Below are 23752 nucleotides of genomic sequence, written 5' to 3'. Positions count from 1 at the left end.
CAAGGTTTTTCGAAATGGCTGGATCCGAGGCATGCAGTCACACATATTTTTCAGACTAGTGAGTCTTGGCTTGCACCGCGAGTCCTTATACTGATCGTATTCTTGCTAAAGCAAGCTGTTTTGTATGTTCGAGGCGTAGGGTCATGTACTTTATCACTTACATCATGACGGTTGGCGCTATATGATCTCAATACCATCGAAAGACACCAGGGAGCTCGCTAAGAACTGTGAAGGAGCCGGCCTGAATGACATCACTCACCACAGTAGGCACCAGCAGTGCAGGAAGAGTCGGAGGAGGGCCCAGTTCAATAATGGCGCACCGACCCAGATAGCATGGCGACTCTTAAGGCTGCAAGAAGTGTATCCATTGTGCTGAGTGAGTATTCTTGGGGCAGATTTTTTTCCGTAATCCAGTAAGACGCGCAACAGCCCTCCCGATCTACGTGCATATTGGTCGGTACGTCTTCTTTGATACTTGACAATATATGGGCCAATTTCTAAGTATGATAGATAGTCGGACTCATTCGTGGATGTGTACCAAACCTGCCCCGAGCTATCTATGAATACACAAGCTCTCACGGCCCACTACTTCAGCCCTTCCCTCAGTACCAATGAGCGTGGTCGATGTTCGAGTTCGGCCAATGCGCACGGTACCTACTGCTCCATCGCTCTTCATACCAAGAACCACCATCCTCTGGGGGAAACCCCAGATGTGCGGACCCTGTCGAGCATCACGGCATGTCACCCATTCCAGAAGGTGTTTCGCATCCCAGCATGCTCTTGTTTGCTCTCAGACGTTTCAAGGATCAGTCATCTGGAAGACCTCGGAAGATCGAGCTTACGTCTATTTACAGAGATTTCCGATATCACTGCTTTTCAGCTAGACGGGTAGGGAATAGCGAAATTCTGACATTTCCATCGTATTCTGATCGTTCATTATAGTCAATATTTCTATCAACATTTTCATTGTTCGACATCATCTGTTGTGTAATCCTGGTGCTTTATCGTACGAATGATTGAACAGTTGCAACTTTGTGAGTATAATCAGTGGTTTGACGCGGGGAGATAAGAGATAGACGCCTTATGTAGCTGATGTGTCATAAGCCATAGTTGCTTCGTATTCGTTCACTGCCATATCTTGCCACGACCTCGTTCTGTACCGCACTACAACTTTCACGATAAACTAAATCACCTCTGCCTCAGGACGCACATCAAGATCTCCCAATGGCAACCATCGAAACCCAGGACCTCAGACGGATGATCAGGCGCTTTCGAGTTCTGATCATGGGGAGAGCAAACGCAGGCAAAACGACTATCCTTCAGAAGGTTTGCAACACCACCGATCAACCAGAAATCTACGATACCAACGGAAAGAAGGTGCGGGTGATGATCTATGCCATGCACGCGTCCAGCCCTGATTAATCACTGGTAGATCGATGCTGCCATCGTGAAATCATCGATCAAGGTGGGTGCATCATTTTCCCTGTGGACATACATCCGCTGACGGACGCTCAGCGTGGAAATCACGACATCACGAACGAGATGGTGTTCAAAAGTAACCCTGGTTTCGTCTTCCATGACTCGTGTGGTTTCGAAGCGGGGTCTGAAGAAGAATTCGAGAATATGAAGAAATTTATATCAGAACGTGCGCATGCGACGGAATTGGAGGAGCGGATCCATGCTATTTGGTAAGTGACTCCCTTGTGACATTTCGTGCTTGTTAATTGCCATCAGGTATTGTATCCCAATGGACGACCCGAGTCGAACGTTCCAGCGATCAGAAGAGAAGTTCTTCCGGGAGTGCGACATCGGGCATGGTGAGCTTGCAACTTCATCTTCAGTTGCCGCTCTCGGACTAAATGACCAATCTTCAGTTCCAGTTGTCACGGTGTTCACCAAATTCGAAGCTCTGCGTCCATTCGCATATGGAGAAATCAAGAAGCAACTAAAGGGAGTATCGGCCGAAGAACGCTCAAAGAGGATTGCCGAGCGCGTCGAGGAACTTTTCACTAAGACAGGCGTCTTGGATCAGTTGTGCAACCCCGAAAACCTTGCACGCCCCAACTCCTATGTGCGCTTGCAGAGTGAGTGGTTCAGATTGATTTGTCCCATATCAAAGTTGACATTAGCAACCATCTTAGATATGAACCAACAGAATACAAACTGCGACACTCTACTGGAAAGCACCACTTTCGCACTGGACGATGAAGAATTGCGGTCGTGCTTGGTATCGACACAAAAATCGAACCTGGAGCTTTGCATCAAATGTGCCATTGCGTGAGTCTCAGATTTACAAGTCACGCATTTTTGTTTCAACATCATCTAGAACACTGGTTGATCGTGCGCATAAGAAAATTGATTACGAACACTATCAGCATGACATTGCTAAGTGGTTTCCGCATCTCAAAGTAAGAGGAAGATTGATTCAATCATTCCCTGATAATGGTTCTCACGGATGGTAAATATCGAAGTGCTGAAATAGTAGACATTCTGATATGTTTTCCTTGATTGTAGTTGTTTATTGATAATAGCTGGTAAGATTGTAGCTTACGAAGCTACGGAAGGACAACGCTGATGCCTTACTGCTGCTCGTCTGTTAACAGTATGTGAGTGCCTCAATGGTTTCTAGTCCTCGACCCACGCTCATGGTCCCCATCCCTCGCTGCTGCTCGGCTGTTGACAGTATGTAAGTGCCTCAATGGTTTCTAGTCTTCGACCCATGCTCATGATTGCCATCCCTCGCTGCTGCTCACCTGTTGACAGTGGGTAAGTCCCTCGATGGTTTCTAGTCCTCGACCCACGCTGATGGTGCCCATCCCTCGCTGCTGCTCGTCCGTTGGCAGGACGTAAGTGCCTTGATGGTTTCTAGTTCTCGACCTATGCTCATGATCGCCATCCCTCATCGCTGCTCGCCTGTTGGCAGTATGTAAGTGCCTTGATGGTTTCTAGTCCTTGACCCATGCTCATCATTCCCATGCCTCCCTGCTGCTCGTTTGTTGACAGAATGTATGTACTTTTGATGGTCTCTCATCCTTAACCCATGCTGACAATCGCTCCTCCTCGCCTGTTGACAGCGGGTAAGTGCCTTGATGGTTTTCTGTCTGCAACTCGTGTGGACAGGTCTTACACTTACTGTTTTTTTTGGCAGGTGGTGCGTGTCTTGATCATATTTTGTATTCAGATGATGCTCAATAGTATAATGATGTTCACTCGTTTTCATAGCCCAACGTAAGTGTGTTCTATTCCATCAGATGAGTCGAATCATCATTGCTCATATGATGCTTAGTTCGTTGAGTATCCCTTCTTAATGACTTTTTTTCCATGTTCATTCATCCTGCATATTTTCGTGCCCTATGCAGAATGTGAGTCGTTTGACCTTCATAATGCGAAGCGTTAAATGTCTTGATCATTTTCACTGACTCTGTCGATCTGTAGGATGTAAGTGTATTTGAATCGTCAATGGTTTGAGCCATATAATATCTTGTCTTCATCACGTGTTCGCAGAATGTGTGTTGATCATATCCTGTCTGACATCATATTAGTCCACTGACACACGATCTTATCTAGCTCGTACGTCCATGAATGGTATTTGCCAATATATAATGATGCTCATCTGGTTCCAACCCCTGACAGTTTGTAAGTTACGTGAACGCAGCATTCATTGTCTACGATTTGGTGGTTGATTATTCACAACTGTTACGTCGACCAAATAGGATGTACGTCTCTGTTATTCACCAAATGCTAATTTTCCGCCTCATAATTCTGACATTCCTTTCCCGCAGGGAGCAAGTACTTTCCCCTGTGGAGTCGATTCTGATACCCATACTTTCAACTTGTGGCTAGGCCAAAACCCGCCGGGATGATATTATCCGCGTCCTTCAGCCCTTGGTAGGTTGGCTTTCCCCCGCATTGATTCCCAGCACTGTACGAGTGTCCAACAGGCTATGAAGGGTTCACTGTTCACTTCTGCTGCGAACAGAATAATTCAGACTGGCATCGGTTAGTTTCTCACCCCATGACCGGTTGTAGTCTTAATGACAGGAAGCAGCCACCATTATTGTCCTCGAGTACTCTGCGTTTCTCCCGTACAAGTCGGAGGGCTCGGAGCTCGTGGAGTCTGCCGTGGACTACTACCTGAAATCCCCCATGGTTGTCACAGTAGAGAAAGTAGCGAAAGAGATTTGTCGTCAAGACCACCATGGAGAGGAACTGGGAAAGAAGATTCTCGAGTTCATCCTTGAAAATCGCTTGTGTAAGTCCCTCGCCTCATTGTGAACCTGGAAAGTCAAAGTTTATCAATAGCCTGCAGCAAAGGACTTGACAGAAAAGAAGTAGACAATCCTTAGACTCCTCGTACGATCATGATGTTGATTCCACTCAGTATTTCCAACTAAGATGTGCTATAGTAATGTAGCGAAACCAGGCGTGATCTGGTCCTTGTAGTGCATATATAATCGAAGTACGTATATCCTGCGATGTATTTGCAATTAATTTCAACGTGTTCCTTTGTACTGATCAGTTAGCTAGTACTTTGCATTGACGTGCTTATCGATATAAGAACAAAGCCTGAGCGTGAAATCCTGCTCGTATCGCTCAGGCCCAGGTGTTCCACCGTCATCCCGATTCCCCAAAGTGTCATTCTACACCTTTGAAAATCCTGCTGCCTCCATGTTCTCGCTCACCCTGCATGCGCAACCAGATGAAGACGCTAGAAACGGAGTGATGGGAGTATTCCTTTGTGCATCCTGTATGAAAGCTGGGGTCAGGCCCTGGACTAGCCATTGAAAAGCTTGGTTCAAGACGGTGGCGAATTAAATGTTTTAGAGGTGTCGGTGGATTCAGACTATTTGCGTGAGTGATGAATATCTGACTTCGAACTTGATTTATTCGACTCGGAGAATATGATATAGATTAGCAGTTGAGAGTATCATGAAGGGAGTTTTAGTCGCTGCAACTTCCAATATACAACTAGTAATAGGTAGCCGTGCGTACGGCCGAAAACAAAGTTGATGCGTATGATGCTCTTAAGTCGTTGCTCTAATTTGAAACTCGCAGAGGAAAGGGAATTGAACTATAGTCTCAGATGATATGATTGAAGCGAAAGTTTATCTCAAACTATAGAGGTGTCGGAGGCGTTCTGCTACTATAGCCGTATGTATATAAGGTAGGGAGACGAATACACTGGTGTCACATATGGAGGGATAATAGTTATTGTACGAAATTGGCAGTACTGGCAAGTTAACGGCTCAGCGCTCAACCTTGGAGGAATAAATATACCAACCTCAGCGTAGAATTACAAGTCAGAATGGTAGGATATACGATACTGCCACATAACGGTTTGCCTTCAAGACTCCAAAGACCCATTGTCCGTCTGCAAGGTACCTGGGTTCTCGATCATACGACATAAATCGTCATACAAACCCTGCACGGAGGACAGGGCAGCATCAAATAGAGCCTGATCTAGACCGAAATAAACCATGAATTTTTTTTGCCCTGGCAACAATTTCAAAACTCTAGACACATCTGTAGTGAGTTCTGCTAATTCCTCGTTAGAATCCCAGTCTGGTAAATTATCCCTCGTCGCCACCACGAGGGTTGATAGTGCACTGATGTGGCGTGGCATGATATAGGGTGTGTTCCATCTCTCCCTGATGAATGCCTGCCTCCTCTTCTGGGCAGGGCTACGAGGAAGAACATTGTTTGAGGGATTGATATATGCGAAAATCCCAGCAAGGTAGCATCCGGGAAGCCAAGTGTGGCATTCAAGGGCCTCGGCTAGAAAAACGCAATGCTCGAAATGACCATCACGGGCCAGACGTTCGCGCCACTCATCATTCTGTGCAAGGGCAATGATGAGACGAGAGTAGCAAGTATCTCGATCTTCGTGAAAAGAAGCGTCGGGTCCACCGTATTGGACTGTCTGGTCCTGCAAGTGATTTGGACGTACGGCGGTCAAAATAGCATAAGAAAGCTTGTCCAGGAGTGCTGCATCCACACCCTGTGGTATTGACTCATTTGTCATAGATGCCAATTCTTCTCGAGCATCAGCCCCAGTGAAAACTGACTATGACGGGAGAGGTCTATATGTGCTGAGACGTGAATTACCGTATTAGTACTGTGCCAGGGTGTGCTCATTTCTTATATTTTCGTCATTTATTAGCTTTGCAAAGTTCGCATTGCATAACATCTTCGTATCAAGCTATGTAATAGCACAAATTCCGTATCGCAAAGCGCAAACTGCACATCGCAAACACAAACTTTGCATCAATGTCATTGCAACTTGTGCAAGCTACGAAGGTCGTGCGGCACCCCAAAGCAACATAAATTGTTGGGGCCAAATTTCTGTTGTCCCACCCTTCTTTCTCCCCACCCTTCTTCCTCCCCACCACATTCCCACCTCCGAGTTAAAGGTCTCGCTATTCTCCTCCACTGGTTCTGCCCTGTGAGTGTCTCACATGTCGCTTATCCGACGGTATGATTGCGCTGACCACACGAGTTTAGAACAGCGGGATGATATAAAACTGAGGCCACTCTATTGTTGCGTGACCTTTTTTGTTTGTTGACGTTGTTTTAACCGTTCGCTAGCAACAGGTTACCAACGATTCTTGGATGTTCTGGACCTCGGGGGGCAAGCAGTTTGCGACAGCCAACTCTACTAGTGAATCTCCCGTAAGGTAAGTCTCATCTACTAGGTCGCTTCTGATACATGGACTAAATCTGTCTCCGAAGGATGTCTCTATTAGATTCAGCACGATCCGACATACACATTTCCTACAATGTTTTCGAGTGCTTTCGAGCCGTTGTCCGCGCGTGTCATGTTTTCAAGCCGCTATGTGTTTTTGAGCTTTTTTGTACCACTTTTGTACCACCATTGCTACAGTGCCTAATATTATTCGAGCATATTTGCGCACATTTTCAACCATCTGGCAAGGGGAACGAGTATATGTGTTCAAATGCGCAAATATGTTTTACGTTAAAAAAGCACCTATGTGCATGAGGAAACCCGCCCCCGCATATATTGAAATGTGCGGATTCGCTCACTACGTGTCTTATCATGTTCTCATATGTTTTTCTATCGAGCTGCTGACAAAATCACTTATCGTCACACCACGACTCCTCCCGTCATAGTCAGTTTTCACTGGGCATCAGCAATGGCTCGTAGTGCAGCATGTCGGACACGAGGAGGTCTGGCAGGGTCCATGCAACGGATGAGCGCCGAGATGTAGGAATGACGCTTGGTAGAGCTTCCTAGGCTGTGCATTGCACTCAGCGCAAGCAGAGCGTCACCCACAGTTTCATCATCTGCTGCGGTGTTTGCTTCTTCCACTAAGTAGTCGACGAGCCAGTCAAAATCTTCACAGCTGGGCAGGAGCTCGTCATTGTAACGCCATCGCAGATCACCATCCCAAATTAGCCTTTCATTGTCTGGAAATGAAAACCAAATGTAATGGCCGTGGACGACCAGTGTTCTCAGAGCCGTGCGCGCATCAGCCTTATGCTTCTGTCGAGCATCCGCTTGCTGCGTGTTCTTGAGGTTATTGCAGGCGTCACGGCTGTCCATGAACGCATCACGAATGAAACGGCTCTTGCCTCCGCAACAATCACGGATATGCGTGGCTTTGTAGCGAAAGCGTGAAGGTATTTCCAGCGACTGGCTGCAAAGATGGGCTATGGCCTTGCCACACTTCACGAATACCTCTTCCATTTCATGGCATGCTTCGAAGTTATCCTGTAAGCGTGCACAGATTGCGGAAACATCAAGGTCCTGCGGCCATTGCACAAGAGGTACTATTGCAGCCACAGCCTCGACAACTTCCGGATGAGTAGACGTCTCTAGTATCCAGCGGATAGCGGACAATTTGATGGATCCACCATCAGGAGTGAAAGTCAATCTGTCCGGAAGAAATTTTCTGCAGATGGCTCCCATTAGTTCAGCTCCTGGTGTCCGGAAAGGACTGTCCGGACGCAAAATTGTCACGAGGAGAGCGCTTGCGTAAAACAGCATGCCGAATGCGGTGGAGCAGATGACGACGCTGGATATCGTGGTTTGCTGCGTCCACATGTTGGCGCTGAGTGATAACCCGAATAAGAGTAACGAGATCTGAAGGAGCACGAGGAACCCCTGCAAGACGGTCTGGAGCTGAAAATACTCCATTCCATCCAGTTTCCTCTGCCTCCGTTTGCCGCGTTCCTCGAGCGACCCTTGCCCACGAGCTGCCTTGTAGGCGTTGAGCCACTGCTTTCCCAACACAGCCCCAAACGCGGCTAAGACGCTGAACGAGAGGCTAGCATACGCAAGTGTTTGCATCCAGACAGTCGAAGAAGGATATGGCGTGGAAGAGGAAAGACCGCTGATGTCATTCGCAGTGTTTGTGCCGTTAGCTGTCATTTGGATGAGGTGAAACAAGAGGACGTTGGTAGTTTCTGCCGGGTTAGGCTGCATTCCGATGATAAAAGTGGAGTTGACAGCTGAGAATAAACCAGCCTGGTTCAAGTTCTTCTGTTAGATTTGCATTGATAGATATGAACACACGCACAAAAGTCAAGATGATGCCCATGTCGCCATTCGCCCGCTCTAAAAAGTCATTATCGTACCCCGTCGAAACCTCGTCGTACGTCGCCCAAAACTTCGATTCAACGTCTTTGTTGTTACGTTCTTCAGCTATAGGAAGCCCTTGTCGTTCGTTGGGGATCTGTTCATCGGTGTTTGACCTGTCGCCCAGCATAATCAGAGACCTCAAGTGTTTCGCATTGATTGACTGCTTGACACTTACACATTCTTAATGGGACTTCTCACGACGGCCTCTGCAAGCTTCTCGCTCGTTGGAGGCAGCTTGCCAATGATTCCATCGCTGTAAATCCATAAGTGTTACGCTCAGCCCAGTCTAGCTTGTCACTTACTCGTTTCTGAGGCTTGGAGTGTCAGTGTCGACGGGTACGGGACAGCGTCGTGATGACGTGTCTTGCATGTTTTCGTCTGCGGTGATCATCGAGATGTTGAAGGCGTTAAATGGGAGAGGTAGTTGGTTGGTAAAAATGATGCTCGAAGTGCTGTGCTGGCGTCAAAGTAGTTACACATCACAGAAGCGCACAAGCGGCCACAAGCTGATAATAAGGAGAGGCTACTGAAAGTCAATTGAAAGGTTTTAAAAGATTCGGTCACGGTGCGTGGCATGAAGATAAACCTAATAAGAGTTGACTAGCATTCATAATTTTATGTGATTTCGTCACCGCGTCTAACATTAGATCCTCCAAGACTCCATTAATGAATTCAGGTCTAGGTGGTCGACTGTGACATCCCTGTTTGTATTCGACGCAGAGTATTATGTAAGGTCAGCTGCGGCGGTCGGAAGATGATCCCATACAGGTATGTACATACTATTACTCATAGCACTTCGAGACTGTCGAACGATCAAAATGGGCATGTTCATGCTGCTGGGTTTGAGTTTGAATTTGAGACCTTTTGACTCTTGAGCCGGTGTCCCCGTATACCAGTAATGTCGAGTGGTGAGTGATGCCTTTGAGTATGCTGGATCTTTAGTGCGTGTTCGTCGCGCATTCCTTTCCCCTCTCGATGAATTCAACGAAAAAATTCTAGACAAGTGAGGCCATATGTACTTCCTAGTACTTCACTAAAGTGCATGTGATTATTATCATTATATCATGAGAAACTTGAAAAGAACATGTCACCAAATAAAAGTAGGACTTATACGTCAATCTTGAAGACAAGACACTCGAACGAAATAAAATCATGGCATACCCATGTCTGAAGACCCAAGCGTGTTGGGACGTAATCATGAACCAGGCTCAGATCAGTGAGCACGCATTTCCCAATGCTGTGAATACTGCGGCGGAAGTTCAACTACACCATTTTCGTTTGGCACAACATCATTAGCGTCTGTATGAACGATGATTCGGCTAGGAGGTTGGTAGGTCGTTTGGGCGTTAGCCGACGGTACAGATTGACCTTCAGATGCTCCGTGCACATCTAACCTGTCTGTACCAAGGCTCTGACCGGAACTTTGTGCCTGATTGGAGGGTGCGGGAGGGTTCTTAACTGCGTCGTTGCCGGTAAAGGTAGAAGTTGATTGAGATACGACTTGAACGGGTGGAGCAAAGTAGACAGGGTCTACCTTCCGTGGTAATGGTGATGCTGGTCGAGCCCCCGCAGCCATATGCTCGGCGGGTGTCATACCTGACATCTGAGCGTCCCCATAGACAGCAAACTCCGTGTTAGGGCTCATGTGCGAAGGCTGTGTCTGATTAAAGGGTGCGTAATGGTCCCCAGTCGCCATGTTGGTGGCAGACGCATTAATAGGACTCTGTTGGAATCCGGATTGGATGGATAGACCAAGGTAGTTGACGGGATCTGTCTCCCACGGTGATGGCAGCTCAGCGACGCTAGCCATTCGCCTATCAACAGCTGACGTAGCTGAGGTCTGGCGTGAATGCAGTGTCTGATTGAACGGTGTGCGAAGATCGTTGGGTGTGAAGTTTCTGGTGGACGGGGGTGATTGGTGGCTGTTAGCGAATGACACAGTCGAACTTTGAGTATCCCCGTGGGCAGAAGAGTCTGTGTTGGAGTTCTGGCGCGAATGTTGTTTCTGGTTGAATGATGAGGGAGGGGCGCTAACTGCGAAGGTGACGGTAGACGAATTGGTCATCTCTGACTGGGTTCCTAGGCCAGAATGAATGGGTCGGGTGCGGTTGCTAGGAGTATATGGGGAAGGGGATTGTGGTGGGTGAGGGTTGGCTTTGTAATTTGTATCTGTATGCTGCAGTCGATGCGGATGGCTTTTTGTAGAAGACCGAACGTCCGGCAAACGAGATGCCTTCCGTTTACGTCGCAAGCATATGCCGAGGATGACCAACCCAACAAGGACAGCCCCGCCGCCGCCCGCTGCGCCTGCGATGATAGCAACATCGTTGCTTGAAGAATTGCTTGATGGACTGCTTGACGGACTGCTTGATGAACTGCTCGAACTAGATGACGGAAAAGCTGTGGATGTGGCCGATATGCCTGCAGTAGATGATAGCAAATTCAGGCACGAGGAATCGCTCGACCCCGAGACCGGCACGTATTGATTGACCCCACCTTGGTTGCCCAAGGAGTCGTTGACAAAATACAGGACGTTCGTCCCTGCGCTGACATCTAAAATCGAGCTATAAGTGCTGCTACCGGAATTGAATAGTACTGATAGTCCGCCAGGAATAAGTTGCTGTAGCAAGGTGAGTAGATCGTTTTAAAAGAATTTGCAATGATCTGACCCCAATAGTAATGGGCGGGACTGCACCACTGGCCGTAATGGTAAATGGACTGCAGTAGTGGTAAGGTCAGTGCCACAAAAAAGTAGGCAAACCAAACTTACCTGCATTGCGTCAGCGGAGACAATTCGAACGTGTAAGGAGGATGCGGATCTGCAGCGCCGCAATTGTTTGCAGTCGAACTCCCAACAATTAAATTATTTGTCGTCCCACCCGAAGCAAATCCAGTGGCGTCAGACATAACGACTACGAACTGCGTTGCCGACAACAACATCAATTGCGATATTGAATAAGAGCCTTTTCCATTGCTGAAGGCCGATGCAGGAACAGGTATATTCTGATATATTTGGTCGGACTGGAAAGCACAAAGGTTAGCGCGCGATTGATGCGATTGAGACGATAGCGCCGACGAACAGGGACTAAGAGTATTTCAAATGGTGCTTGCCCACCTGACAAACCAGATAAAGTTCAGCAGGAGCGATAAGATGTGATAGATATGCGCTTACCAGTCCACGAAATGCTGAGAGGTCCGCATTGAGTAGGAGTCCCGACTGTCACACTGAAAGCACGAGCAACAGAGAGACAAGAAGCAATGAACGTAAAGAAGTGAAGGAGGTGCATATTCAAGAAAAGAGGAAGATAATAGGAGACACGAGTGATATCTTGAAAAAGGGAATCGGAGGAGACGAGGTGAGGGAAAATTGCGTCCTAGATAAAGCTGATCGGTAAGAATCAATCAGAACGCGTGTAAGATATGGCGGCAATAGTGTATAAATCACCTGTGCTGCGAACGCCTGCGTCAGCGGTAGTATATTGGGGTGGACTCGAATGAGGGAGGAATAGCATCCGAGAAGGAACACCCCGCGGACTCACTTTCAAAGTCTCGGCCTATTCAAGTACTGTGGGTAGGCATAGGGAAAGCTGTGTTACAGCCGGTTGCAAAATTATGTGGAAAGGTACAAGTTGAACTTGCGTCTTAGAATGTCCGAAGTAGGACCTCGTAAGCATGTGAACGAGTTCAATCCAAGCTGCGAGAGATGCTAGTCCTTTAGATAGACTTGCTTTTAATGACGGCCTCACCTTCTGAATCCCCGAACCCAGAAATACGTCAATGGGAGACTGTCTTTGTTGCAGAAAGCAATGGCAAAACAAAGTCAAGGAGGTGAAGTCTACGAAGGTCAAAGATGTCATTTTTCATGTTTCCAAGCCCAAATACCTTAACTTTCTCACAGCTATACTTGAAAAACACGATAAATCACTCTGAAAGGTCACTGAGAAGAAACGGTACACCTCGACTGGTACTAAGCTATAAATGAAGCGAACCTTGTTCCAATTTTCGAACATCGGCCGCGAGTCGACTGTCCTTTCATCTTTTGCAACTTCGTCACAAAACTTCAAATCCAAAGCTATCTCGACAATATGGTCCATGAAGATGACACGTCGTTCTTCATCTTGCTCGAGAGCGTGAGCAGAGATACCCTTGTGGCTGTGATGCAGGGTGAGAAGAAGTGAATGTACAAATACGCACCACGACCTGCCTCATAATTCATGTTGTAGCTCATCCAGTACATGGTGGGATTTCGGCAAAGGGATAGCAGTGAGAAAGGCGATGTCATCCATACTGAGGTTACGAGTTTGCAACTCGATGCCTGTTGTTTGCATTTTGAGATGCAATATGGCAGTCCGGGTCAGTCGGATAGCTTTGCATACAAGTGTCTTCTCCACACCGGGTACAGATACTTGCTATGGAATGCCTGCATCGGTGCAGGAACAGGTACGCCAGGGCTTGGGAGTTTGGTGGACGGATAGATTAAACGGTACTGGTTTGATTTACCGATCTGCCGCGGCTCATTTAGAAGTCCGATCCATGTTTACTCTAGGCAGTGCCTGTAAATTCGTGACACAACACATTCCGGATCCCGTGCACTGCTTGCAGACCGAGCCGACTGTAGTAGTATGAACCGACCCTGGCCTGGTGAAAAAGCAGCAGCAGCCATGCCTGATCTGCCTCTGGGCTACATAAAATAATATAATATCATTAGCGTTATGTCTTTCGTCCAACTTGAACTTGAATGCACCGTCAGAGCACGTCCCAGCATTTTACATGAAACAATTCCAGTGACAAAAATAGTACAACAGCCTCAGCGTTTAAAATTTTTCAGTACCATGTGCTCAATCTCATCGACATCAACTGTAGTAATTGCGGGTGGATTTGAAACACGGGCCATCAATATCTTGGAAGGTGGCGCGATGGTAGACGCTCAGGTGTGAGATTTTTGAAAAGGATCCACATGCATATAACTACGGTATCTCTAGTGTCCTGATCTCCATTATATCTGTAAGTAGCTACTATAGCTAATAAAAACTGTGCAATGATATCATGATCATGCTCTTCAATTCACCGCGTAGCGCTCGTGCGATAACAAAAATGGACCGAAAGGCTGTCAAACACGACTTAGGCGCTCGCGAGTGAGAATTCGAATAAACCGGCCTATTTCGTACAACGTGCACCAGGTGAGTCGTGCAACGGAGATGTCACGAACCTATAGTATTTGTACGGTACCGACGTCCATGTGTCAACGGAAGATATGTCTTTGGCTCGTGCAGTGATGTCATGGTCCGACGCGATCCTCCTTTTTCTCCTACACGCTTCCAGTAAAAATGGACTGAGAGGCTATCCAAGGCGCGTGAGTGAGGTGTGCATCCGGGACTTAGGCTCGGTCTAATGTTATTCTCTGTGAAGTCAGGCACCTCGAGAAGATACCGTGGTGGATAAACGAGAACGTTTGTCGAATGGACTTGCAATGCCTGTGAAAACTGAACTAGAGTCTCTTCGGTGGTGATCAGCGGGCCGTAAAGTCTGTCTGCCCTAATTCCATACGTGATAGAGGTCTCCTGGGCCAGACCACGCTTCCATCTGACTTCTGTCACGGGTATTGGGTAATGCATGCATGGAGTGTGATACGAATGATGGTGTACGGTATAATACTAGAATAAACATCGTTCAGATACTTCGGACGTCTCCGCATCTGGCTTTGACTAAAAATGAGTAAATTCGTAACGGTGTTCAAAATAAACTGCTGTGAATGCAATGGAACATGGACCGGACCTCTTAAATAAAAGCGGAACCTCGAATTATCGGCAATTCTGAGTGATTGAATCGATTTTCAAGAGGTTTCCCCATACTCAAGCGTGTGGGGACGTAATCATAACACAGACTCAGATTACGAGGCACGGATTCCCCGATGTTCTGAATACTGCGGCGGAAGTTCAACTACGCCATTATTGCTTGGCACATCATCATCAGCGTCGGTATGCACGATGATTCGAGTAGGGGGTTGGTAAGCTGTTTGCGCGCTAGCTGGCGCCATAGACTGAGGCCCAGATGCTCCGTGTACAGCAAATTTGTCTGTGTCAGGGTTCTGATGGGAGTTTTGTGATTGATTGAATAGCGTGGGAGGGTTCTTGACTCCGACATTGCCGGTAGAGGTTGAAATTGATTGAGATCCGGTTTGAACGGGTGGAGAAAGGTAGACAAGGTCTACCTTCCGTGGTAATGGTGATGCTGGTCGAGCCCCCACAGCCATATGCTCGGCAGGTGTCGTATCTGACATTTGAGCGTCTCCATAGACAGGAAAGTCTGTGTTAGGGCTCATGTGTGAAGGCTGCGTCTGATTGAAGGGTGCGTGATGATCCCTAGTCACCATGTTGGTGGCAGACGCATTAATAGGACCTGGCTGGGATCCGGGTTGAGTGGATGGAACAAGGTAACTAACGGGAACGGTCTCCCATGGTGATTGCATTTCAGCGACGGTAGCCATTCGCCTGTCAACAGATGACATAGCCGAGCTCCGAGCGTCTGCATACATGTCTGCGTTTGAGCTCTGGCGTGAATGCAGTGTCTGATTGAAAAGTGTGCGAGGATCGTTGGCTGTGGAGTTTCCGCTAGACAGGAGTAATTGGCGGCTATTAGATGATGACACAGTCGAACTTCGAATATCTCCATAGACGGGAAAGTCTGCGTTGGAGTTCTGGCGCGAATGTTGTGTCTGGTTGAATGATGAGAGAGGGGCGCCAACTGCGAAGGTGCCGGCAGACGAATTGGTCATCTCTGACTGGGTTCCTAGGCTGGGATGAATGGAGCGGGTATGGTAGCTGAGGGGGTCTGTCTTGTATGGGAAGGAGAAATGTGGTGGGACGTCACTATGAGGACCTGCTTCGTAATTTGGGTCTGTACGTTGCAAATGACGTGGATAGCTTTGTTTGGAAGACTGAACTTCCAGCAAACGAGATGCCTTTCGTTTACGCCGCAAGCATATGCCAAGGATGCCCAACGCAATAAGGACAGCCGTGCCGCCGCCCGCTGCGCCTGCGATGAGAGCAACATTGTTGCTTGATGAATTTGATGCATTACTTGATGGACTGCTTGATGGACTGCTCGAACTAGATGACAACGATGCTGTGGCTGTGGCCGATATGCCTGCAGTGGATGACAGCAAATTCAGGCACGCGGAATCGCTCGACCCCGAGATCGGCTCGTACGGAGAGACCCCACCTTGGTTGCCCAAGGAGTCGTTGACAAAATACAGGACGTTCGTCCCTGCGCTGACATCTAAAATCGAGCTAAAAGTGTTGCTACCGGAATTGAATAGTACTGATAGTCCGCCAGGAATAAGTTGCTGTAGCAAGATAAGTAGATCGTTTTAAAAGAATTTGCAATGATCTGACCCCAACAGTAATGGGCGGGACTGCACCACTGGCCGTAATGGTAAATGGACTGCAGTAGTGGTAGGTTAGTGCCACAAAAAAGTAGGCAACAAACTTACCTGCATTGCGTCAGCGGAGACAAGTCGAACGTGTATGGAGGATTCGGATTTGCAGCGCCGCAATTGTTATTTGCGGTCGAATTCCCAACAGTTAATTCGTTTGTCGTCCCACCCGAACCAAATCCAGTGGCGTCAGACATAATGAGTACAAACGACGTTCCCGACAACAACGACAATTGCGATATTGAATAAGAGCCTTTTCCATTGCTGAAGGCCGATGCAGGAACAGGTATATTCTGATATATTTGGTTAGACTAGAAAGCACAAAGGTTAGCACGCGAATGATGCGATTAAGACGATAGCGCCGACGAACGGGAGCTAAGAGTATTTCAAATGGTGCTTGCCCACCTGACAAACCAGACAAAGTTGAGTGAGCAGGAGCGTATAAGATGTACTAGATATGCGCTTACCAGTCCATGAAATGCTGAGAGGTTCACATACAGTAGGAGTCCCGACTGTCACACTGAAAGCACGAGCAATAGAGAGACAAGAAGCGATGCACGTAAAGAAGCGAAGGAGGTGCATACTCAAGAAATGAGGAAGATAAGAGGAAGATGGTAAGAGGAGATGCAGGTGTGGTCAAGTAATATCTTGAAAAAAAAAAGTGGCAGACTCGAGGTAGGGGGAAATTGCGTCTTAGATAGCACTAACCGGCGAGAATGGATCACTATATAGCATAATCAGTTAGATACAGTTAGGCAATAACGCGAACTTAATACCGTAATGAATATGGCAGGGTAGTTAGTGGCCAAATATCATGATTTTGAGTTTGATTGATGCATGACACCGAATCCTCGGGCCTGACATTTTGTGCATTCCAACGTCATGCCAGCCCTAGCCAAGAGTAGCCCTGAGTGAATACACGAAAGATGTGATAGTGGTGTGTAATTAAATCACCTATGCCGCAAACGCTGCTCCGAGAGAGCGAAAATCACGCGAATGCAGGCACCCACTTCAAACGGTTTATTCTGAATTCAAGTGCTGTGACGGGTTGCCTACCAACTTACTATCTGCACAGGTATGTAGCCATCGGGAAGGCAGCGTTAACGTGAGTACTTGGCAAGAAGCGGTGCGGTGGGCACTGAAAATAACTTGAAGCTTAAGATAGTACAGCTCTATGTCAAAAATCTCCCACCTGCATTAACTTTGGGGTCCAAGGTGTTTTCCTTCAGCAGTACAACTCGGTAAAAGCGTCGGCAGCTAAGAGTTCAAAGAAATATCCGCCTTGGCTCAGCGAGAGTATCAGCGCCAGCGACGATTCCCACACTTTGTAGTCACTAAGGTTCAGAATTCTTGAATACGTAAGCCTGACAGTGAGTGAGTCAACCTCCTATTCTGATCGTCATGCAAGTATTCGTGCACACGCTCGATGCATCATGTTGTCTAGTGACTCATCACAAGCTTAAGCCGTCAACATGAGCTACTCAGAATCCCCCATTCATCGGCTTCCCGTGGAACTTCTACAGGATGTATTCTTGCTCATCATCAAGGACGTGCCAGACTATCCTAGTATTTTCTCATTTGGAGAAACCACCATCTCGGGAAATTTTGCCTGCCCGCCACTACTCTTCACCAGGGTGTGCCGCCTTTGGCGGGCCATCGCACATTCGACGACAGGAATCTGGTCGCACATCAAAGTTGGACTTCCCACTGGGAGTTTCCCATTAAAACCATTCCTTCCATCACTGCTTCGGTCTTGGCTCGCTTGGTCTGGCAGTCAGCCTCTTACCATTCGCACAGAATGTAATTTGCCCTCAGACCATGGTCACCTTTGTCCCTCAAATACTCAACTGCTCGAAATACTTTTTGCTGAAACGACGCGTTGGGAAACAGTGTTCTGCATGTGCGACGTATTTGAACGGAGCGAGAACTTCAACGCACCCCAGTTGAGAACCCTGCAGTGTAGTTGGCCATCGGATGTCACCAGATTCAATGCGCCAAACCTCTGTCGCATACGTTTCGGTTCATTGTCGGCTGTCATTCGATCTAGACCCACTGCTACCCGCAAAAATATACGTCATCTCTACATCCAGAGCGCTCCAGTCGCTGTCATACACTCCTGTTTATCGTTTTTTCCTCACGCGGAGACCCTCGTGATAGGTTACATTGCACCAAATTTGGACTCCGGGAGCCACCCGACCACATACTCTCGCCTTGAATCGATGACTATTTCCTTATTCTATTATTATCATCTTCGTGATCCTTTTATCGAACTATTCCGTGAACTTCGCCTTCCGATGTTGCAGAAATTGAATGTGGTAGGGAATCCAGACACACCAGAGGTGGAGAGCCTTGTGACGGCGCTTGCAGCTGCAGGGTCTTGCAATATACAAGTGGTAGACTTTCGGCCGCGTTTTTGGCCGAATGCGCGGCGGAACAACGTTTATGTTGATGTCGAGCCGTTGCTCTCAGTAGCGCGAGAGGTTGCTATCTGCGGGGAAGTGGTAGCACGCAGGGCACTGGCCACTACATAATTTGGAACTTGTGGGGGACAGTTGAAGTTGCGCTCCGAGTGCATTTTCCTTGTGCAATGACTGTAGTTATAACGTTAACATGATCGAAGGGATCTAAATCTATCAATATCACTTTAAGTTGAGAGGTAACTTATGAGTTATACCAGGCAATACACACCGTGACAGGTGACATACATGTCCTCGCTAATGCCGAGTAATGAATGGCATGTACGTCCTGCCACGCGCGGCACCAATGGAACCATTGAAAATATAGGAAGAGAACCACGTCCCCTTGATGCAGAATTCGGAATATAAATCGGGAGAGCACTATACCGCCTTGGTGCAGAATAGGACTACGATGTACTAGGATATCTATGAAAGTTGTTAGTGGCTCACTGACCGAAAGCGAGGCGTCAGCGTACCCATAATGCCGACTTGGGCCAACCATCTGGGTACCTGCTGCCGAGACCATAGTACTGATTGGCAATTAAAGAACTCAAAAAATGAGGTTCTAGGCTTGATAATGGCCTACATGGGCCCTGGGCCTGACTCATCCCTTCAAAGTCGTACAGCGGCGTTATGGGCGTGAGCGGTCCAAGATGGATTCAAACTCAGCTTGGTTCGCACCAGGCACTCTTGTACACCCAAACGTATCATATTATAAGTACAGCAGGAGAACTTTGCCATCACGCTCTAGAAGCCCTAGTAATCACCCGTTCATACCCATATTTTTGCAGGCTAATATTCTGGTGCTGATTTGTTATCTTTATAGTGATGGAGGCCGCGATACGGACCAAGTTGGCACGGTAAGCTTCGACGTTTGTCCTAGGCTTACGTTAGTACAACATCTGAATCCTAACACTCCACGTTCCGTTTTAATAGTTCGAGTCTCGGTATTTCCATTTCAGCGGTTTCCTTCCGTTTGTCATCAACCTGGTGCTATGAAATTGATTTGTTCTTGAGGGAGCTGATGGCGGTCAATTCAATTGGCACATCTTCATTTGTGCAGGCTGGACCCGATTCACACCATTGGCTATCCTCCAAGGCATCCTGTACTCCGTCGCGCCAAGCATAGACATGCCTACTAAAGTGGATTGAGATTTGATTCAGTCGCTGGTGAGCCACCCAACCTTGTTAGTGTTCATGCCTACTGAATCTCTTCCGTGGGCTTATCCATACACGTGGGATTCATCGGGTGGTGTCGGTGTGCACTGAATTGCGTTCGGTCGATGGCTATGCTCAAAACAGAATCACGCGCCTCCAATTGACATGCGCGCATGCTGTGTTTGGGACGTGAGTGCAGTGCAGCGCCTCGTGTGCTGTGTTATTATCATATCGATTATTCCACACCATAGCAAACGGATCCCCGTCTTTGCAGACGTTCTAAATAAATTATATATGCAAGACCGAGGAACATTTGTGCTATAACGAACACAAAGGTAATGGCATCAATGATACAACACAGTAGAATGACTCATTCCGCGCATCCAATATAATTGATTACTTGCTTTCTCCTCCACTCGAGTGGGGGCTGAAGTAGATCAGGAGGAGGTCGAAGGTGTAAGGCAGCAGCAAGAGCCGCACACATCTCAGCTGACATTTGTTAGTAAGAGAGTAACTGGCACTCTAAAGCGCACTTACCGTTCATTGTTTGAAGTCCCGCAAGAGTCTCGGGCTTCCCAGCTGGATAGGAAGTATCAGAAACAGGAGGCCAGACCAATGGATCATCCAATGAGCATCGATGATTGCAAATTCGAATGGGCCATAATCCGTTACTGCAAATTCAATTAGGAAAGTGTTGTGAAGCGATAGAATAAACCGATACTCACCCGTGTATCAGTTCAAAGATCTCCTCCTCTATCAGTTTGACCTTCTCCTCCAATGCACAGATCTCCTCTGCCATGCCATCGAACGTCTTATCCATGCCATCAAGTATTTCACCTGTGGCACGGAACACATCCTTGAGCATCTCCGTCATGCCTTCGAGCGAGTCCTCCAACCAATTAAACGCCTCCTCCATGTCATTGAACCCCACCACCACGTCATCGAACCCAAGCTCTATACGACAGAGCCTTTGTATCGCCCGTTCGAAGGGAACATTAAAATTGAGGAGATATCTCATGCATAAACCGAATCGATCAACGACAGCATCTATACTGGCAGCAGCGTATATGTTGGTGAAATGTCGTGCAGGATCCGGTGTCGCAAGGTCTGCTGAGGGGGATGCTGGTGTGATAGAAATCGATGCCATTGAAGCTCGAGAAGTAGAGAATGAGAATGATTTAATGATTTTTGCATCGAAGCAAAGAAACGTTTATAAGTGGTGACGCCACTGACGCGACAAAGGCGTTGAGGTAAAGACAAAGTTGCGTTTGTTGCGTAGAAGTCGCGCTAGATGGTATCCCAGGCGTCGTGAACAATGATGAGACTTTCAAAGCAAAGCTGTCATGAGCTCTCAGAGAAAAATATCATAGATTACCATGTTCAAACCTCTCGAGGTCAGCGGAAGCACAGCTCTTGCATCACAACTGGGAATGCTAACAGGAATGTCCAAGCAATAGCGACGTTCACCCATACCGAAAAGCCGGTGACGCTATCGATTGTCTAGGCGATAAAGAGGGTGAGGAATGAGTGGTTACAAGAAAACATTAGAGGACAAGCAAGTAGTATTGAGGCGTTCTGACAGCGAACTTAAAATACCTTCTGTAGGCCAGCTTGCTGTCGCGTTGCGCCTCGTCAGGGATGAGGCTGATGTGGCTGCCACAGCCAGTGAGGCTGAGAAAGAACTCTTGAGATGGCATCTGGCGAAACTGGCGCAAGAAGGGGATTGATGTGTATCTTGTGGAAGGTGTACTGGTGATGTCGCGCGGACACTTTGCTGTGCCCTAAAGCCATGAAAGCCTTTTTTTCGCGCGACCGACATGTCATCAAGCAGGCAAGGCATATAAATGTTGCTAGTATACCCAAAAGGCATCTCGAGCTAAGACCAACGACGATAGATGACTCAAGGTAAATTGTCCCTTGGTCGATACATGATGCACAAAAGAATGTATAGGCCAAGAACGAATTACCTTCTGCAGGCTGTGGACGACGCTATAATTAGTTCGATTAGCAAAGGTAACATGGATACAAACTCGTTGGTCGGTAGTCAATTTCTTCAGCCACACGGAGCTTCTCCATCACCCTGTCACATCCCATCAAGCCCCTTCCCTATCCATCAAGCTTCTGATCGAATTCCTGCCTCGTACGCTCTTGCACAATGTGATGTCTTGGGTTCACCTGTTCGAGTCCCTCCCGAAAGGCCCAGCTCGAAGTGACAAATCATCTACAGGACCTGGCAGTATAGGACACAGGTTCGGAGAGATCAATCGATCATAGTCGTGGGAGCTCACACACAGCGAAACAAGGGCAGTTTCAGGCAAGTTTCAGGCGCCAACACGTTCAAGCTGAGCTTGAAACCATGGGTGACTGCGGCTGGCAGGACAATTACATGCAGCGTCACACCTCCAGTACCTCTACTAAATCTGCTACCATACCCATTTCTCTAAGTAAATACAATCACATTATTATGAACGCGAGACGGGTTCCTCCGCCAGGTGCGTTTTGTGACAGCAACTAATCAAGGTGTGTGCAGAAGACTAATGACACAGCCTTGCAGGAGCGCCTCCGCCTTATACATTTGTGAACCGTATCTATGGCAGAAGTTTGCGTCCCATTGTTCTTGCATGTATGTCGTCGTGCACTCTCATCGTTTCTACCATGTTCATAGTCGGTGTTATGAAGTCGCGGTAATGGGGGCCATATGGGCTTTAGCATGGTAAGTCTTGTCAGTTTGTCGTCAAATATTCAGCGAATAACCCATTTTCTAGGACTGTAGGTGACTGGCTCCCTGTTGATTCATACCCTAAGCTTGCCCGCAGATTGCATCTTTCAAAGAGCTACAAGTTGATCAAAACGGTCGGTCATCTCTTCGTTTCGGTAGATACATACTCGAGTTCACTAACCTTGTGCCATAGGTGCCTATCCTAAGCTAGCACCACTGGCTATAGTCCAAGGCGTTATCTATTCCGTCGCACTCGCGATAGAAACATTCGGCATTTACAGCTTGTTGACCGTGAGTCGGAGTTGCTGTGCAATGCAATGACGTCGTCCCAGCCCTAATACAGGCCTCGCAGCAACGTGCCTGGATGGTTAGGATGTATGCGTTTTCGACCGCTATCGCGGGCCTTCTTGTCGTTGGCGTCGGCTTTATGCGTTCCATCACTCATTTCACCTACAAGGTGAGCTTACTTAACTACTCATTTTGAACGTTTTGGCTGACGATGGGTAGGGTGAACTCCTAGATGAATGCATTAGTGTGTCAATGAATGGAGAAGTGGATACTGTTGGTATCTTCGTACAGCTTGTTGTGATACTTGGCTTATTCGTGAGTAGGCATTCGGAATATGGGGCTCCAACCCAAACACGATGGACCAGGCCTTGGCTACGTCTTGTAAGTTTTGAGGCGCGATTCTTCCATTCGAATCTTACCTTGCTGCAGATTGCAATGATGAGTGGAACCATGATTCGTGGACCGAGATCTTGGCTACTATATTCGAGATCAGTGTGTATAGACACCTGTTGAATCTGCAGTGAAGCTGACGAATTTAAAGTTCTCTGTCTATTGTTCACATCCGCTGCATTTGGCTATTACCGTCAAGTGGTTGACCCTACGAGCCCTGCGAATGCCTTGAGGGCACCCTCGAACCAGGCGCGAATGGACCTTTTCCCGCCACACTACAACCGACCTTATGATCCCGAATACCAACCAGCCTACGCTCCGCCGCTTGGACCACCACCTTCCGACGCCAAACCACCTGATTACTCTTACGCGGGTGGAGAGTATTTGGGACATGCGTATGAGAAGGATGACAAAAAGGACGATGACCCCTTTTCAGACTATGAAGGACCTAGCGTACCCCGACCGCTACATTTTGCCGAGGACCGAGGATAGGGATATGAAGAGTGCTTGATGCATTTATGCATCTATTTGTGGGTCATTTTTCGATATCTTACAGTATTGTATGATGCGGTATCGATGCACTTTCCTATGTAATACCACTCGAGGGGAATTTGACTATGTCTCTTCTTGCACGACACAGCGCATTCAAGGAACTGCATACTGACCTCCTCGGTCTGGATTTTGGTGGAGGTTGTACATGGATGCGA

General features: G+C 47.6%; 8 protein-coding genes across 8 annotated transcripts; 3 read left to right on the top strand and 5 right to left on the bottom strand.

The window, feature by feature from the left end:
- The first annotated feature begins 1134 nt into the window (after positions 1–1134).
- Positions 1135–2572, top strand: HD556DRAFT_584349 (uncharacterized protein). The gene is made up of 7 exons (XM_041311008.1): positions 1135–1377; positions 1433–1465; positions 1516–1688; positions 1735–1817; positions 1875–2084; positions 2142–2277; positions 2327–2572. The coding sequence occupies exons 1-7, from the start codon at positions 1225–1227 to the stop codon at positions 2460–2462; spliced, it is 924 nt and encodes a 307-aa protein (XP_041158717.1). The 5' UTR covers positions 1135–1224; the 3' UTR covers positions 2463–2572.
- A 2595-nt stretch (positions 2573–5167) lies between these two features.
- Positions 5168–6072, bottom strand: HD556DRAFT_1382283 (uncharacterized protein). Its single transcript, XM_041303277.1, has one exon. It carries the CDS (start codon positions 6020–6022, stop codon positions 5345–5347), a length of 678 nt encoding a protein of 225 aa, XP_041158716.1. The 5' UTR covers positions 6023–6072; the 3' UTR covers positions 5168–5344.
- A 2161-nt stretch (positions 6073–8233) lies between these two features.
- HD556DRAFT_1239923 (uncharacterized protein) lies at positions 8234–8726 on the bottom strand (the record flags this gene model as incomplete). The annotated part of the gene is made up of 2 exons (XM_041298078.1): positions 8234–8485; positions 8538–8726. Coding segments are annotated over 2 exons (441 nt in total), but the record flags the coding sequence as incomplete, so codon positions are not given.
- A 1086-nt stretch (positions 8727–9812) lies between these two features.
- Positions 9813–12836, bottom strand: HD556DRAFT_1444804 (uncharacterized protein; the record flags this gene model as incomplete). The annotated part of the gene is made up of 8 exons (XM_041306835.1): positions 9813–11219; positions 11269–11317; positions 11370–11620; positions 11680–11714; positions 11772–11973; positions 12045–12059; positions 12589–12751; positions 12790–12836. The coding sequence occupies 8 exons, from the start codon at positions 12834–12836 to the stop codon at positions 9813–9815; spliced, it is 2169 nt and encodes a 722-aa protein (XP_041158714.1).
- Positions 12837–14351: 1515 nt separating this feature from the next.
- HD556DRAFT_584128 (uncharacterized protein) lies at positions 14352–16908 on the bottom strand. The gene is made up of 7 exons (XM_041311007.1): positions 16811–16908; positions 16743–16758; positions 16502–16681; positions 16405–16439; positions 16092–16345; positions 15994–16042; positions 14352–15944 (listed from the first exon to the last, which is right to left on the bottom strand). Exons 3-7 carry the CDS (start codon positions 16614–16616, stop codon positions 14490–14492), a joined length of 1908 nt encoding a protein of 635 aa, XP_041158713.1. The 5' UTR covers positions 16617–16681; positions 16743–16758; positions 16811–16908; the 3' UTR covers positions 14352–14489.
- A 527-nt stretch (positions 16909–17435) lies between these two features.
- HD556DRAFT_583987 (uncharacterized protein) lies at positions 17436–18922 on the top strand. The gene has a single exon (XM_041311005.1). The coding sequence runs from the start codon at positions 17507–17509 to the stop codon at positions 18563–18565; it is 1059 nt and encodes a 352-aa protein (XP_041158712.1). The 5' UTR covers positions 17436–17506; the 3' UTR covers positions 18566–18922.
- An 840-nt stretch (positions 18923–19762) lies between these two features.
- HD556DRAFT_583791 (uncharacterized protein) lies at positions 19763–21037 on the bottom strand. The gene is made up of 3 exons (XM_041311004.1): positions 20374–21037; positions 20186–20319; positions 19763–20137 (listed from the first exon to the last, which is right to left on the bottom strand). Exons 1-3 carry the CDS (start codon positions 20793–20795, stop codon positions 20019–20021), a joined length of 675 nt encoding a protein of 224 aa, XP_041158711.1. The 5' UTR covers positions 20796–21037; the 3' UTR covers positions 19763–20018.
- Positions 21038–22112: 1075 nt separating this feature from the next.
- Positions 22113–23743, top strand: HD556DRAFT_1482795 (uncharacterized protein; the record flags this gene model as incomplete). The annotated part of the gene is made up of 10 exons (XM_041308658.1): positions 22113–22140; positions 22203–22271; positions 22328–22361; positions 22414–22505; positions 22561–22658; positions 22720–22824; positions 22875–22928; positions 22979–23036; positions 23085–23147; positions 23197–23743. The coding sequence occupies 10 exons, from the start codon at positions 22113–22115 to the stop codon at positions 23535–23537; spliced, it is 942 nt and encodes a 313-aa protein (XP_041158710.1). The 3' UTR covers positions 23538–23743.
- Positions 23744–23752: the final 9 nt, after the last annotated feature.

Source organism: Suillus plorans (assembly GCF_016647745.1).
Source record: "Suillus plorans strain S12 chromosome Unknown HD556scaffold_39, whole genome shotgun sequence".
Taxonomy (NCBI): domain Eukaryota; kingdom Fungi; phylum Basidiomycota; class Agaricomycetes; order Boletales; family Suillaceae; genus Suillus; species Suillus plorans.
The sequence above is the reverse complement of the archived record's forward strand: the minus strand, read 5'-3'. Positions and strand labels throughout refer to the sequence as shown.

Coding starts and splice junctions, on each gene's coding strand:
- HD556DRAFT_584349 (XM_041311008.1), top strand. CDS start 1,225: ATGGCAACCATCGAAACCCAGGACCTCAGACGGATGATCAGGCGCTTT. Junction 2,085..2,141: donor CTCCTATGTGCGCTTGCAGA/GTGAGTGGTTCA, acceptor CAACCATCTTAG/ATATGAACCAACAGAATACA. Junction 2,278..2,326: donor TGCATCAAATGTGCCATTGC/GTGAGTCTCAGA, acceptor AACATCATCTAG/AACACTGGTTGATCGTGCGC.
- HD556DRAFT_1382283 (XM_041303277.1), bottom strand. CDS start 6,022: ATGACAAATGAGTCAATACCACAGGGTGTGGATGCAGCACTCCTGGAC.
- HD556DRAFT_584128 (XM_041311007.1), bottom strand. CDS start 16,616: ATGCACCTCCTTCGCTTCTTTACGTGCATCGCTTCTTGTCTCTCTATT. Junction 16,440..16,501: donor TCTCAGCATTTCATGGACTG/GTAAGCGCATAT, acceptor CTGGTTTGTCAG/GTGGGCAAGCACCATTTGAA. Junction 16,043..16,091: donor TCTCCGCTGACGCAATGCAG/GTAAGTTTGTTG, acceptor CCACTACTGCAG/TCCATTTACCATTACGGCCA.
- HD556DRAFT_583987 (XM_041311005.1), top strand. CDS start 17,507: ATGAGCTACTCAGAATCCCCCATTCATCGGCTTCCCGTGGAACTTCTA.
- HD556DRAFT_583791 (XM_041311004.1), bottom strand. CDS start 20,795: ATGGCATCGATTTCTATCACACCAGCATCCCCCTCAGCAGACCTTGCG. Junction 20,320..20,373: donor ATCTTTGAACTGATACACGG/GTGAGTATCGGT, acceptor TTGAATTTGCAG/TAACGGATTATGGCCCATTC. Junction 20,138..20,185: donor GGGACTTCAAACAATGAACG/GTAAGTGCGCTT, acceptor AACAAATGTCAG/CTGAGATGTGTGCGGCTCTT.